The 15,745-nt window shown below is 40.6% G+C and overlaps 1 protein-coding gene across 3 annotated transcripts in view; it reads left to right on the top strand.

The window, feature by feature from the left end:
• Nucleotides 1-15,062, top strand: part of RABGEF1 (RAB guanine nucleotide exchange factor 1) — a 63,345-nt gene extending 48,283 nt beyond the window's left edge. For all 3 annotated transcript variants that reach the window (XM_060032191.1, XM_060032190.1, XM_060032192.1), the window contains exons 5-9: nucleotides 2,507-2,588; nucleotides 3,480-3,612; nucleotides 4,876-4,967; nucleotides 9,699-9,955; nucleotides 12,495-15,062. In XM_060032191.1, the coding sequence (XP_059888174.1) occupies nucleotides 2,507-2,588; nucleotides 3,480-3,612; nucleotides 4,876-4,967; nucleotides 9,699-9,955; nucleotides 12,495-12,893 (963 nt within the window). In that variant the 3' untranslated portion in view covers nucleotides 12,894-15,062. The remainder of the gene's footprint in view (nucleotides 1-2,506; nucleotides 2,589-3,479; nucleotides 3,613-4,875; nucleotides 4,968-9,698; nucleotides 9,956-12,494) is intronic.
• The last annotated feature ends 683 nt before the right edge of the window (nucleotides 15,063-15,745 follow it).

Here is a 15,745-nt window from a genome sequence, read left to right on the forward strand (position 1 = left end):
AAGAACCTAACACATTTTTTAAAAAATAGCAATTTTTAAAGACAATAGCAATAAAAAGATTAAATATTAAATAATAACTTAATCTAATATAGAAAGTTAGAGGCTCATTCAAAGAATTAAAAGACTTTCTCGATTTTATCTTGGATTTAGCTGAGGGAGTATAATACCCTGGATCTAGCTGAGGAAAACAAAAAGATAAACTTACTTTGACTTTGCAGGTCAATATGAACACTTAAAATATTAAATTACAATGTTACATTGTTTATTCTAGAAAAAGAAGGAAGCAAGGGTTTGTGAGGGAAGGTTTCTAAATGTAGCAGACTTCAAAATATACTAAAATGAACGTTACCACAACTACATATGATTTTCATATATATATATATTCAATATGTAGAGAGAAAGAGAGCAGTGAAATAAACTAGGGATTCCAGAAATAAATTCAGTTTCTCAGGAGCAAATTGTATGAGAATTGGAAAACAAAGGGGAACAGGATCGCTTTTTACTAATTGCCGCTGAAAAAGGGAAGTTTGTATGCAGATTATTTAAGGTCTGTTTTTCATACTTTGAACCTTACATGCCAGCCAAATAAAAGAGCTAAGCAGGAAAAAACTTAGAAGAAAGCAGATTAAGATTTGTTTCACCTACAGAGAGGAGCTAAATTCAGCTGTTGAAGAATTGTTCTTAATGACCAGAGAAAGGTTTAACGGTATTAGAAAACATTCAGGCAGTAACAAGTGTGCAGTCAAGGTGGTCACAGAGCGCTCTGAGTACTGTGAGGCCTGCCAAGTTATTTTGACCGAGGGAATGGAGGGCACCTTCTTAGAGGAGGCAAGATGTGGACTGAGCCTTAAAGGAGGTACTGTGGAACTTCCTTGGGCAGCTGTTGGAGGATTGGAGAGGAGTAAAAGTCATCTGGACTGGGCTTCCCTGGTGGCGCAGTGGTTGAGAGTCCGCCAGCTGATACAGGGGACACAGATTCTTGCCCTGGTCCAGGAAGATCCCACGTGCCGCGGAGCGGCTAGGCCCGTGAACCATGGCTGCTGAGCCTGCGCGTCTGGAGCCTGTGCTCCGCAACGGGAGAGGACACAACAGTCAGAGGCCCGCGTACCGAAAAAAAAAAAAAGTCATCTGGACAGAGAATAATTTCACAGTGTTAGAGAGGCGGGAAAACTAAATGCAGATTCTCAACAGTAGGTAACCTGGCAGGGTAAGTGGGGACCAGATCATAAGATAAGATGGTCAGTTGAGAGAGAAAGATCAAATATGGGGAGAGCAGCTGAACTCCAGGTGAAAGATAATGAGGACCCAAACCAGGGAAGGTTCGACGGGAGAGACATTGTAAAGGCAGATAGGCAAGGTTTGGTCACTGTCCCTCACCCCAAGGCATCTTTTCTAAGGTAGCCAAAGCATCAGGGTCTGCGTGCTTCATCGGGGCTTTATTGGCCCGTGTCATTGGCCTGTGCAGAGGTAGTCTGTGAGAAGCAGTCCTGTGGAATTTGTCTTGGGCCGTATTCATGCCCATCTGTGATGAAATCTATGAGAACCCTTGCAGAAATTCCTGATTTTGGTGTCAGAATTTCACCTGAAGAATTAGTTTGCTTTTACATTTTGGACACTCAGTTATGTGACTCTTTTCATCTTAGTGATGATTGCTAGAAAGTTTAGTTAGAGACAAATTTATGGGCTGACTTTTTGCTAACTTCTGTATCTTCAAGGAATACATTTTTGTGTTATCTTTCCTGGCTCTACTTTGTTTCTGTTTCTGTCCGTGTTTTGTTTTGTTTATCATTTTCTAGGTTATTGTGCTGAACTGTGTTTATCTTTTATATAGACTTCAGATATTTTTTGGAAGAAAGTATATGTGAATATATATATTTGTGTTACACCTATAAAATCAGTAAAACCAAATAAAAATGATAAAGCCCAGTGTTAGAGGGGGCTGTGGAGAAACAAGCACACCTACATGGTTAGTGACTGTACTTGGAGTTTCTGAAGGTTATATATCTAGCAATGGATGTTTAGAGCTGTAAAGTTGTCCAGACTTACTAAGCTGTTAATGCCGCTTTTGAAAATGAATCACAAAGAAATAACCTAAAAGAACCAGTCTTCGCATAGTTGTTAATAGCTGCAATATATAATTAGCAAAAAAAGGGAAAGAACCCAAGTACACAGTGGTAGAAGTGGTTAAATAAATCGGTTAATATAGTGGAATATTATAAAGCCATCAGATGGTTAAGTAGATTAGATAAATCAAAATGTACATAAACATGCAAATTATCAAAGTATGCATTGTACCCATATAAAAATGTGTATATACAGCAAAAAGAAGTGAGAGGTCATGGAATGTTGTAAATAATGTTAATGGACAGGCTTTTCTCCCCTGCAGCATTAATTTAATTTGTAAGTACTTTTGAGATTAGTTCAAGGAGTGGGTTTCGTAAAATTTAGAGCTTTCCTCGTGATCTTTCTTCAGCTACTAAGCAGACTCTTCGTCCCTTTGTTTCAGGATTTAAGCATTGAGGAACAGTCAGAGTGTACTCAGGATTTTTACCAGAATGTGGCTGAGAGAATGCAGACTCGTGGAAAAGGTAATACCTTGTTAGCCTGCCTTTGAGGGATTGCTGGTATTTGCTAGGGCCTACTGCTGAGTCTCTTAGCAGTTTCCCTCTTTCTCAAAAGGCTTGGTTGGTTTGCCTGCTCTGTTCTGTAAATTACTCCACTGACATTCAGGTAGCTGGTGTTATACTTAACAGTGTCTTTGAATACCACCATGTATATCATTCCAAGATAATTAAGCAATTGGATAATTTCTTGAGCAATGTTTAATAATTTCATTAGGGATAGGGACAGACTAAAACCCCTTGGGAGGCTTCTAAATGAAACCCCCATCTTGGAATTGCCATCTTGGTGAGTCGTTGTTCATGGCCCTGTGTTCCTCATGTGAGTTGGGGCAGGAAAGAAATTGAGAACCACTGGCCGTGCTGTAGGTTTTTAGGGATTCTTCTTGAATTTGACTTGCATTGATGTAGATTTTAGGGTGTACTTAGCGTACATGTATATCTGAGAAATCTGCCCTATATGTATACCTCAGAGCAACCCCTAAGGTTTCATAGGAAACCTCAGAAAAATGAAAGGGTGAGTCTTGCCAGCATTCATCAGTCTTGGGAATTTCATGTGCTTTTCTAATGTAGCAGTAGGGAATGACCCATGCTGAGGTCTTCCCACTTGGCAGGGTGTACAACTGTTAGGTCCTGCCATACAGCTTAAGTTAGAAGTAGGGGTTCTATAAAAGGCAGCCCCAAAAGTTGAGGTAATTTTTTAAAGGGTATTTTTTAATGTGACATCTTATACTTTTATTTCTGAGTATATTTAATGTATTTCTGGTAAATTAGTTTTCTGCTACATTGAAAGTACTGTGAAAACATACTTTTAATTTTAAATGTTCATCCTTCATTCAAATATCCATTTGGATATTTCAGTGCCTCCAGAAAGAGTTGAGAAGATAATGGATCAGATTGAAAAGTACATCATGACTCGTCTCTATAAATATGTGTTCTGTCCAGAAACTACTGATGATGAGAAGAAAGATCTCGCTATTCAAAAAAGGATCAGGTAGCTGATTGTTCTGCTTTTTCTTGTTGTTATTTATTTACTACCTCCTGTTGGAAGAACACATTGCAGGAAAACAGGACACTTGAGTTTCAAACCTTCAGAGCAAGTAACAGCTTAGGTACCTGCCATCCTTAGCGTATAAACTCCTTTGTGGTGTCAGAAAGAAAAGGAATGTGGTAAATTGACAGGATGAAAAGGCTTAAGTCACCATCTTGCTTATTCATTTGAATCCAGGCAGCTTTAGATAAGAACCGTGTTTGATATGTGAGACTGTTTAAATCCCCAAAATCTCCAAGGAACAGGAGGAAATTTCATTGTTTTCTCATTTCACTGCACTAACTATCTTGTCAGGCAGGAAGCTGTGAGTATCCATATCAGGGCAGTGTGTGTCGTTTTTCCTCATTCCTACCACGGGTGCTTGTGATACGATTCAGCCATTCCTCCAGTCGCATCTTTCCGCTACCACTGGGTTGCTAACACTTCACAAAGCACCCACTCTTCCATGGCCAGAAGAGTGAGCCCCAGTGCTCTGCATTCCAATGGCAGCAAAACACTGAGGAAAGAGGCCGTCTACATGTGGGAACAGGGCCAAGCCTGAGCATGATGAGGTGCTTCTGGAGGAGAGGGACCTAGGAATCGCAAATGGGGTTCCCAGACAGCGGGGCTGGTAATTGGTAGCTTTGTACTTGATGATGTCTCACCAGAAGTGAGGAGTTGATCTTGGGAAGATGGAAGACAGAGCCAGAAGTAACTAGGTGGGCTTTGGACTGAGGTGCAGGGTGAGAGTGTTAGTCAAGCAAGTGGTGAGGGTCAGCAGCAGAATCTCTGGAGCAGAGGTAGCATGTGACCAGGAATGTCAGTGATTCAGGCAGAGGTGACACATGCTTGTTGACCTCTTACTCAGGCTCTGGTGTGCCTCAGAAGCCGAGGGCAGAGCCAGAAAGGCAACAGTAAGGCCAGGGAGCAGCAGAGGCTTCTCAGATCCTCATTCAAGTATCAAGTGCTTTTCAATCATAGTATAATCTCATTTCAACTAGTAAAATTGTCTTCTGCTTTCTTGTGATAAGTGCAGAAGAGAAGCCTTGTTTTAGGATTCCAGTTACTTCAGCACATCAGCTGAGCTCCTAGTATGTGCGTGTGCCTAGGATTGCCTGATTAGTCAGTGGTGCCCCATCCCCATTCCCTTAACTGAGGAAATGGCAAGGTAATTGCTTACAGTCCATCCTTTTTTCACTGTCTCTCTCTCTTTCTCTCTCTCGGTAGAGCCCTGCACTGGGTTACACCTCAGATGCTTTGTGTCCCTGTTAATGAAGAAATTCCAGAAGTGTCTGATATGGTGGTGAAAGCAATTACAGGTCAGTGAGACTGAGAGCTTTTATATTTGGATGCTTTTCCCTTGAAGTTAGCATTTGGCTTTATAAATCTATACTTATTTCAGTGAGTAAAAAGACAGTCTTCCTAAAGTACTTTTAAAATGCAAACTGCCAAAGCTGTGTTGGAATGTGGTAAAAGTGATTTAAGAGTGTTAGTTTTATGAATTTGAAGCATGCAGATTGGCAGGTAAACCACTTTCCCCCTTCATTTTCCATGACTTATTTCTTGAGCATTGAACTAAAGCCAAATACAGCTAGGGTAAATTTCTTAAAACTCAGTTGCATTTATATATTCAAAATAATTTTGAGAAGTGGAATTGGTGAGGTAAGGTCATGCCCAAGCTAGAATTATATATTAAAATGATGCCTCTAGGGACTTCACTGGTGGCTCAGTGCTTAAGACTCTGCCCTCCCAGGTTCGATCCCTGGTCGGGGATCTAGATGCCACATGCATGCTGCAGCTAAGAGTTCGCATGCCACAACTAAGGAGCCCGCAAGCCACCACTAAGGAGCCCATGTGCCGCAACTAAGGAGCCAGTGAGCCGCAACTAAGACCCAGCACAACTAAATTAAAAATATATATATATATGTGTGTGTGTGTGTATTTTTTAAGAAATCTAAGAAATCTTTGTCTATGACAAGATCATAAAGCTTAAAAAAAAAATGATGCCTCTAATTAGTTGTTCATCAGAGATGTGCTTTGAATTACTTTTCTGGTTTGTTCAAGAAGTAAATGAAGTGCCCTAAATCGATGTGGCTCTGACATTCTGGACAGGTCCAGGCATCTAATAAGGTTTCTGTTTCTTATTCATAGGAATAATCCAGCAGAAGTGCAACACAAAAGTTTTAAAAAAACCCAGAAAAACAAAAATAAACGCTCCTAATGGAGAAGACATCCAACTTGCCCAACTTCTTAATTAAGGAGAAGAGTTGGAAAGACTTGATGCTTTAGAGATTGTTAATGAAATTCTGCTGGGAAGGAGAGTGGGCCAGCTGATGTTAGCCATGCTGGAGGCGCGCCATTAAGTAGGCTCCGCTGGTTTTCAGAACCAGAGACTCAAGTTACAGGAAGAAATGGGGGGGGTGGTTTGCTTAAGATACTCTCAGGGTTGGAAGGGAGGTGAGGCTGTCACAGAAACTTAGCTTCAAGGCCCCTCTAGGGACTGAATTATCTCCCGGTTAACATGATTCTTCCACTTTCTCAGGTTCTGCTTCTCTTTGTACGGCTTTGCATTTCAGCTCTCATTAAGAAATGAATTATTTTCTGTATTTCCCTTTGTAGAGTTTAATTGGCCTCACTAAATACTGTCCACTTTGTTGTTCAGAGCTTTTCTTCTAGGCTACTCATGGGTCCCATGAATGACTACTTTGGGTCAAGACCCACCTCCAACCCCATCTTTTGCTCAGGGAACATCTGTAAGAGATCAAAGATGAAGCCTGAAACTTGTACTTAAGTTTTCCCAAAAAAATGGTTCTGAAGAACCTAGGGGCAGTACAGGAATAAAGACGCAGACGTAGAGAATGGACTTGAGGACATGGGGAGGGGGAAGGGTAAGCTGAGACGAAGTGAGAGAGTGGCATGGACATATATACACTACCAAACGGAAAATAGATAGCTAGTGGGAAGCAGCCGCATAGCACAGGGAGATGAGCTCCGTGCTTTGTGACCCCTCTAGGTGGTCACAAAGCTTGGAGGGTGGGAGGGAGATAGGGAGGGGGGGAGGGAGACGCAAGAGGAAGGAGATATGGGGATATATGTACACGTATAGCTGATTCACTTTGTTATACAGCTGAAACTAACCATTGTAAAACAACTATACTCCAATAAAGATGTTAAAAAAGAACTTGAGAGGTGGAACTTTTCTCTTGAGGCATCTAAGATGGTGTTTCAAGAGATCTTTTGATAGTAAAAATACAGCCACAAAATTTTAAAAGCCTTCTTACTCTCTCATCTTAGCCCCCTCTTCTTGCCAATCCAAGTGCAGACACATTCTGTCTCTGAGGACCAAAGTTTATATGATCACTTTCTTCCTACTCTAAACTTGTCAGCCTTAGAAAGGACAGTCTGTAACAACGGTCTTAAATATGGAGATAATCAGTGAAATTTCTCCAAATTGTCCTGTGTGCTACTAATGAGGACTGTCAGTTTTGTTTATAAATACACTGAGCTGAGGCCTTTGCCATTTCTGTTGACCTCTGTCTTCTAGTGAGTGGAACCCCCGGATGCTACTAAATACCCTGCAATGCACAGGACAGTCCACTACAACAGAATTATCCAGTCCAGATGTCAGTAGTGCCCAGGTTGACTGACCTAGAAGTATAGCCTACTTTGTTTTCAAAACCCCATTAAAGATAAGCCTGGACATCTGCTAAGATAGAGTACCCACACTCAACCCTATCTTTCATACTAATTAAAAGCCCTGAACAGAAGGTGCAAAGCAGTATCTGAGGACTCTGAAAAGTAAATAATAGCAGGTAGATTGGGAAGGGAAGGTCATTACTAGAGGAACAACTAATACAGTGGTGAGTTTCCTGTTTTGTTTACTTTTCTTTCCATGTCTCCTAGTTTAGACTTTAGCGCAGTGCAAATCATGGAACTGCTCATTGGGGTGGGCGATCCAGAAACTAAAAGAAACTTCTCTCAGACTAAAGGATACTTAGGAAGGGTGGTGTTCACAACAAGATGAAGAGTGTGGGAGAAATCCCTTGGGTTTTCCCCTTTATTCTCCTTCCTTTTCCTTCTGTTCTCTTCCTTTTTACACTACTGGCCCTGCTCCTTGGCAGTGGCAGCTACACATGCATCCAGATAAAAAGTACAGATAGGCCTCGGAGATATTGCGGGTTCGGTTCCCGACCACTGCAATAAAGCAAATATCGCAATAAAGTGAGTCACACGAATTTTTTGGTTTCCCAGTTACGTTTACACTAGACTGTAGTCTATTCAGTGTGCAATAGCATTATGTCTTAAAAAACAATATACATACCTTAATTAAAAAATACTTTATTGCTAAAAATGCCAAAGCAGTTACTATGATAACATCAAAGATCACAGATCATGATAGCAAATATAATAGTAATGAAAAGGTTTGAAATATGCAAGAATTACCAAAATGTGACACAGAGACATGAAATGAGCAAATGCTGTTGGAAAAATGGTGCTGAGAGACTTGCTTGACGCAGGTTGCCACAAACCTTCAATCTTTAAAAAGCACAATATCTGTGAAGCGCAATAACATGATGTATGCGTGTAATTCACATTTCATTCATTTTAAAACTTAAAGAATAAAGATTAATGAGAAAATGGTTAAATGTTTGAAATAGAGAATGAAAACCAACAGTAAAAGGCAGAAGGCTAAATAGGATGAAAATGGTATAAAAAATATACATTTCCCCAGATCTTTTTGGTAATAAGTTCTATTTAAATAGAAAAAGAAATAGACTGAGACATAGTAACAATAATTACAACCCAGAATTAAAAGATTAAAGGAACTAAACAATAAAACAAAAATTATATCATTCATACAATAGACAGGTAAGTGGGGGAATGGAAATATTAATAAGTTACAATCAGGCCTCTGCACTGTCCAGCGTTCCTGTTCCACACACATTAGTCTTCCATGGCTGGTGGTCCTGTGAGGGTTTCCCCAGGTAGCTGACCTCAGGGATGAGAGCTAAGAGCAGAAAGAACTTTTTGGCATGTACCACCATCCCATGTAAATCTGGAACTTATATTCCTGCTAATGGCAAGAAATTGGTGTCAAATTAAGCTGCCTCAGCTCTTTTCTTTCATGATGTTCTAGACTGCAACCGATGTGTCCATCTTCAAAGGCACACACCTGCCCTCCTCTTGTGTTGTTCTGACAGTGCTGAGTTTGCACTTGACTATTCCTCATTGCCCCCTAGTCTTTGTGACAAAGAATGAACTTATAAGAGCCCACCAGATGGACTTAGTGGTAGTTAAGGGCAGTGAAATATTTCTGTGAGAAATAAAATATTGTTTATGAGGTTAAATGTATACCCATGCTCATCCTCTCTGCTAACCAGCAGGTTATAAGTATCATAAAGGTGTTGTAGATATTCGCTGCTAGTGGAGATTTACATGCCACGAGGACTGGCCACCATGGACCTCCATGTGATGGATTTCAGCCGCTTGCACTTTGATATCCAGTACAGAGATGCCTTGTATCAATATAGTAGCCACATTTCTAAAAAGCATTATGCAAATGAGGCCTTCTAAACTGAGTTATACAATGTATTAAGAGGAAAAAAAACAGTAAAGAGACTCTACTTATTTCTCTGTGGAGCTCATAAACACTTGTACCATCATGATTAAAAGAATGGGCTTTAGAGTCAGATAGATTTGACTTCAGATCCCCCCTATGTCCCTTTTTATTGTATGATCTGGGGCGAATCACTGAACCTTTCTGAACCTCAGTTCCCTTAATGATAATAGTGCACGTGCATAATCTGGGGATGCAGAGAAATATGCTTGTAGAGCACAGTGAGTAGGGCCTGGCTCATCGTCATGTGTTCCCTAAGTGTGAGCTAGTATCGACTGTTGCTACAGTCTAAGTTTTTCATACACTAAGTTAACTGGTGGAGAAGGGGTTAGCGAGGGTACCTCTGTAACTTAGTAGATAAAATATGATTATCCCAATGCCTCTTTGATGTAATGACTTTCTCACTGGAAGCAGCATCTTTTCTCCTTTACAGATATCATTGAAATGGATTCTAAGCGTGTGCCCCGGGATAAGTTGGCCTGCATCACCAAGTGCAGCAAGCACATCTTCAATGCCATCAAGGTCACCAAGAACGAGCCAGCTTCAGCTGATGACTTCTTACCCACTCTCATCTACATTGTTCTGAAGGGCAACCCCCCACGCCTTCAGTCCAATATCCAGTATATCACCCGCTTCTGCAACCCAAGCCGATTGATGACTGGAGAGGATGGCTACTATTTCACCAACCTGGTGAGTATTTGATTTCTTGGTGTTGCGGAGAAGAAGCAAGAAGGTATTTATTTTAAGGATGTGACAGGTCACTCACAGGCCTGTGACACATTAGTGCTCCTGAGTTGAGGGGTCAGCATAGCTGAGGATGCTTGCTTGGTGTCACAGAGCACATGTGACCAGGCCATGCACACATGCCACCTCCTGGGACTTAGCCATTGTGGTTCCCCTACAGGACACATGACGGCCACATTTAGGGGTCTCTGCTGCTGCTGGGCATTTGCCTCTGGGCTCCTGGGTATAAGAGCCTTTCACTTAGTTGGTTGTTTCAACCATGAGTAAGTCAGATCTTGGACTGTTTCCTTTATTAAAAGACTTAATATTTATTTTTTGTTTTATTTTTACAAGTTATGTCTTAAAACTGAATACTGAGATATTTTAAGAAAGCATCAGGTTAGAGGATGTGAAATGATTTTCAGCTGTTGTTTTTCTACAGTGCTAATTAACTCTAGGCAGAACAGTAGTGAAGTATGCACATCTCAGTTATAAGACAGAATACTTCCTTTTACTGACCGCTGGACTACTGCTTGTTTGCTTTAGACTAGATTTATTGTCAAGCCAGTGAGTTTGAGCCTCGAGACACCCTGTGTTCTCTGTTTCCTGTGCTGGAAGTTGTACAGGGTGATAGGTAGGCAGGGGAGGCCAGGTTACATAAGGAAGCATTTCTGGTGAATTGTCTAAAAAAGATGGGTACTTGAATCACCTGCACTCTGCAGCCTCCCAGCCCCCTGACCTACAGCCTTAACGGTGTTTGCATCTTCTTTCTTCATCCTCTTGTTGCCTGACTCAGAGTCTGGCTTCTACTCCCACTGCCCCAATGAAACTGCTGTGGCAAAAGTAAAAAACCTGCCAGTTGCCAAATCTCATGGGAACTGTCAGTTTCACTTCACTTCTTTAACACTCTTCCTGACTCCTTCCTTCTGGAACTTCTCATGCGCCTTGGCTTCCATAATTCCACTCCATCCTCCTGGGTTCTTCTTAGGCCTCGTGTCCTCCACTTCCCCTAGAATGAGTTATTCCCTGGGGTTCTGTCCTCTGTGCATCTCTCTCCCTAGACTGTCTCCTCTGGTCGTAATTCTGCCGGTCACCTGTACAGTGAGGACCCGCAGGTCACCTGTTTTGACCTCACACTGAGCTCCACTCCCAGCTGTTTATCGCGCCTCAGATTTAATTTGTTCAAAACTGAAACTGCTTTCCCATCAAATGTTTCTTTCTTTTCCAATATACACTATCTCCATTAGTGGCAGTACCGCACATCTACTCCCCTAAGCCAGGAATGTTAGAATCGTCTTAGATGCCTCCTCTTTCCAGATAATGGGCTGCAGCGATTCCACACACATAGTGTGAGCCCATGGGGAAGGGTCAGACGGGCACATTATCATCAGATGAGTCTGTTGAAATAGATTTGCTAAATATTCTTTAAGGAGGTGATTCGCTTTTTTATGAATAATAAGGTAAGATCCCATGAATGAGTTTCTCAGAAGAAATTCTGAGAGCTGCCTATTTTCTTCTGTTTATAGTGCATGTTTTCTTATGAAAATAGCTTTTTTTAAAAAAGTGTGAAAATGGTATGTGCTCCTTGTAGAAAAATTTAATATAAGAAAGTATAACTACCATGTCTATGTCACTCAACATTTGCATTTGTTGTACTAATAATTGCTACCATTTATTCATTGCTTACTACAGACCTTTGAGCTAAGCATGTTACATGTGTTATGTTGTTTAATTCTCACAATACATCTGGGTGGTATTTCCCCCATTTTACAGATGTGGAAACCACAGAGAGCTAAGGTAACTTTTCTAGGGTCACACAACTCTGGGCTGTCAAAGTGACAGAGGTGGCAATTCACTCAGCCTGTCTGATTTCTAAGCTTATTCTTTTAACCGTTTGATGTTAAAATCTCTCTTTGAGGACCAAAGATCTGTGTGCCACACCAGTACCTGAGGACACGCTCAGTGGCTGGCCGTGCGCTGGGTGGGCCTTGTGGAGCTGGCACGGCCTCAGAAGCAAAGGGCCTTACGGGGCATGGCCCCAGATCCTTGGCCGTGGAGCTCCTGGCCACAACAGGGATTCCTCTGCCCTGCAGCATGGCAGGGAAGCAGAGAGCCTCTGACCTCAAGGAACCACACAGGAAACTCTGTGATAACCATTGCAGAACAAATACTGAAGGTGCCTCTTCAAATATTTCACTCTGTACAAGACCCTAGGACCTGCGAACAACCCAAGGAGAGGACGGAATTTCTGACAGACTCGATGGAGATGACAATTAGATTTAATTTTATTTTTTTTTAAGGAAGAAATGTATTATTGCAGATGGGAGTATAAAGGAAACAACATGAGTGGCTGTGAAAGTCCATGGAGGCTCATGAGATTATTTTGTCGACTTTTGATTCTGTTTTAAATTCTCCATAATAAAAGGATTTTTAACATTCTATTTGAATATTTGTAGCTTTCCTCATAGAACTATAATAAATAACATTCTCTTCTTTATATTTATAGTGTTGTGCCGTGGCTTTCATTGAGAAATTAGACGCTCAATCTTTGAATTTAAGTCAGGAAGATTTTGATCGATACATGTCTGGCCAGACTTCTCCCAGGAAGCAGGAATCTGAGAATTGGTCTCCTGATGCTTGCTTAGGTGTTAAGCAGATGTATAAGAATTTGGATCTCCTGTCTCAATTGAATGAACGGCAGGAAAGGATTATGAATGAAGCCAAGAAGCTTGAGAAAGACCTAATAGATTGGACGGATGGAATCGCAAAAGAGGTTCAAGACATTGTTGAGAAATACCCGCTTGAAATTAGGCCCCCAAATCAGTCTTTAGCTTCTATTGACTCTGAAAATGTTGAAAATGATAAACTTCCTCCACCATTGCAACCTCAAGTTTATGCAGGATGATGAAAATTTACATGGATAGTATTTATTTGAGCCTAAATTATAGCCAGCCCTTACTACAGTCCACTGATTGGGGTCTAGAGTATAACTTAATTGCTTATAAATATCAGAGCATTTTTAAAGGTACAGTTTGTGGGGATTGTTTTGTTCATTTTGTTTTGTTTTTCCTGTCTGGGGAGACTTAGTAAAAAAAAGTACTATTTATTTGAGTCACTGAATAGATTCATTTAAGACTTGTTTGAAAGTTTTGTCTGCAAATCTGTTTTTTCTCCATGATTTTCCTACGTGCTTTCTCTGTGGCATTCAGTGTGTTTTGGATTTGGTTAAATAATTGCCTTTTAAAGGATAAAACAAATGAATGCTACAAAAATGTATGTTTAAGAAAATACAACGGTACCACTGTTCTACAGTTTAAAATAATTTTATAATTGTAAAGATAGAAGATATATTGCTAAGTAAATATGTAAAATTGTAAATATGTAAAAAAAGGAATGGTGTCTGCTGTGCATGGCATTTCATGTGTTAATTTTTTTTTTTAAGTTTAAAATGAAGTATATTGAATGTTTGCCTTTAACACCGTTTTATTTGGTTTGCCCCACTAAAATGAATCTAGAAGTATTTAGACATACTCCCCTAAAATGTTAACTCCATCGTTACAATGTGTTAGCCCTAACTTCGAGGTCCTGTACAGTCAGAGAATGTGACACTATTGAGGTTGAGGATACTTTTTAGGTCATGTAAAGTTACTGAAGTAACTTGTCAATTGAAGGCTGAACCATGCTTTCGGCACCTCTTTCCTCCTTTCATTCAGCAAATATTTACTGAGCTCTTGGTAAGGGAGGTGGCCCTGGGTCTGGGTCAGAAGACAGGACTGAATAGGTCTCTGCAGATGAGAGCTGACGGGGAATCCCTCTGAGCTTTAAAGTGCAGGGGGGCCTTTCTGCCTCCATGGTGTAATTCTGACTTTATGGACAACCCAGACACACATCATATAAGCCTCTTTCAGGATTTCTCAACCTCAGTACTGTTTGGAGCCTGAGGACGTTTTTGTTTGAGTGCCGCCCCATGCACTGTAGGGTGTTTAGCGGTGTCCCTGGCCTCTACACCCACTAGATGCTAGTAGCAGTCCCCCCCAGTTGTGAAAAATCATCTCCAGACATTGCCAAATGTCTCCTGGGGGACAGAATTGCCCCCGGTTAGGAACTACTGATCTGCTTTGTAAGCAAAGGAGTTTTCCTCCTGGTGGGTAATACGATGTAACCAAAGAATATTGCACTAAATGCATAGTATGACGTGAACTGATCGCTTATGCAGTGAGGCTTCGCAGCCCCTGGCAGCGTGGGACCTTTTCTAATCCTAATGGAACCTTTCATAACCTAAATACACCATTATGATCCTCCTTGCATTCAGTGATTTCTACAGATTCTCAGTGTACCTGTGAAATTGTAATTCCCAGGGCACCATTTTTGAACAAGATCGCATCACACAAGCAGTTAAGAAAGCTTCCTTTGCTTTTCCAGTATCTTCCTAATGGTGTACCACAGATCTGTAGTGCAGTAGTTTTGGAATAAAACTGGGGTGGGTATAAAACTTTTTACCCTTAAACTAACATATAAAATCCATCACGTTGACACATCTGTTGTCCTAAAGCACTGAAGACATGAAGCAGTTAACTGAGTCAGCTGATAGCCAAGCTGACTTGGAATGTAAAGAGTTACCATCAAATACAGGGAGAATCTGCTCATAGAAACCTGGGCCCAGATGGTCTTCATAGAAAGCTTTCCTCTTTTTTCTTTTCTATGTACTTTCTAGGTGCTAATCCAGGTATACACACTCTTAATTCTCCTGGGAATATACCGTTCTTTTAGTCGTTGTACATTATGTTTGTTAAATAAAATGCATATCAGCCTCCCCAAAAAGCTGTCTTCTCTTGACTTCTTACCTATGTTTAAAGTAAATCGTTGAACTGTTTTTTTGTATATATCTCATATTGGTTGAGTTCTTCATATTTGGATTCTTATATTTCTCTTAAGTCAGCATCAGTACTATGGCCAGAGTTTGTTTTCTCAACAAGAAAGTATTGATATTTTATGTACTATAAATGTGATTAGAATAAACTTTTGGAACAGAAGTCCTTATCAATAAAGTTTCCTGATCCATTCCTCTTGCAAATAGGTTAATTCTTGGTTCTTCATCTTAGGAAAATAGACATTATTAGTATTCTCATGTTATAAAGGTTTCCCTTTTAAGCCACAGCCATCATTATCATACTTAAAAATGAAACAGGCATTAAATTAATTAAAATTAAGAACAAGAGAAGGATATTTGCTGTCACTACAATTAGCCTTTTTCTGACGCAGTCAGAAAAAGGCACTCAGTCTTCAGACAGAAATCAAGGGGGTTAATCTAATCAATATACAGTTATTATAGCATGGTGTTTGAGGACATGGACTCCAGCTAAAAGGCTTGGATTTGGTTTTGAATTTAGACTCTGCCACTTACTTATTATCTCTTTGGCCGTGGGCAAGCCTCTCATGTTTCACATTCCTCATCTGTGAAATGGGGGTAATAATGGTACCTGCTTCAAAGGGTTGTGAGGATTAAATGACTTAGAACAGTACCTAGCAATGCTAAGTGCTCAAGTGATCGCTGTTACTTGTACGTGACTTTTTTTTTTTTACATCTTTATTGGAGTATAATTGCTTTACAATGGTGTGTTAGTTTCTGCTTTATAACAAAGTGAATCAGTTATACATATACATATGTTCCCATATCTCTTCCCTCTTGCGTCTCCCTCCCTCCCACCCTCCCTATCCCACCCCTCTAGGTGGTCACAAAGCACCGAGCTGATCTCC

The sequence above is a fragment of the Delphinus delphis genome, chromosome 15, assembly GCF_949987515.2.
Source record: "Delphinus delphis chromosome 15, mDelDel1.2, whole genome shotgun sequence".
Lineage (NCBI taxonomy): Eukaryota > Metazoa > Chordata > Mammalia > Artiodactyla > Delphinidae > Delphinus > Delphinus delphis.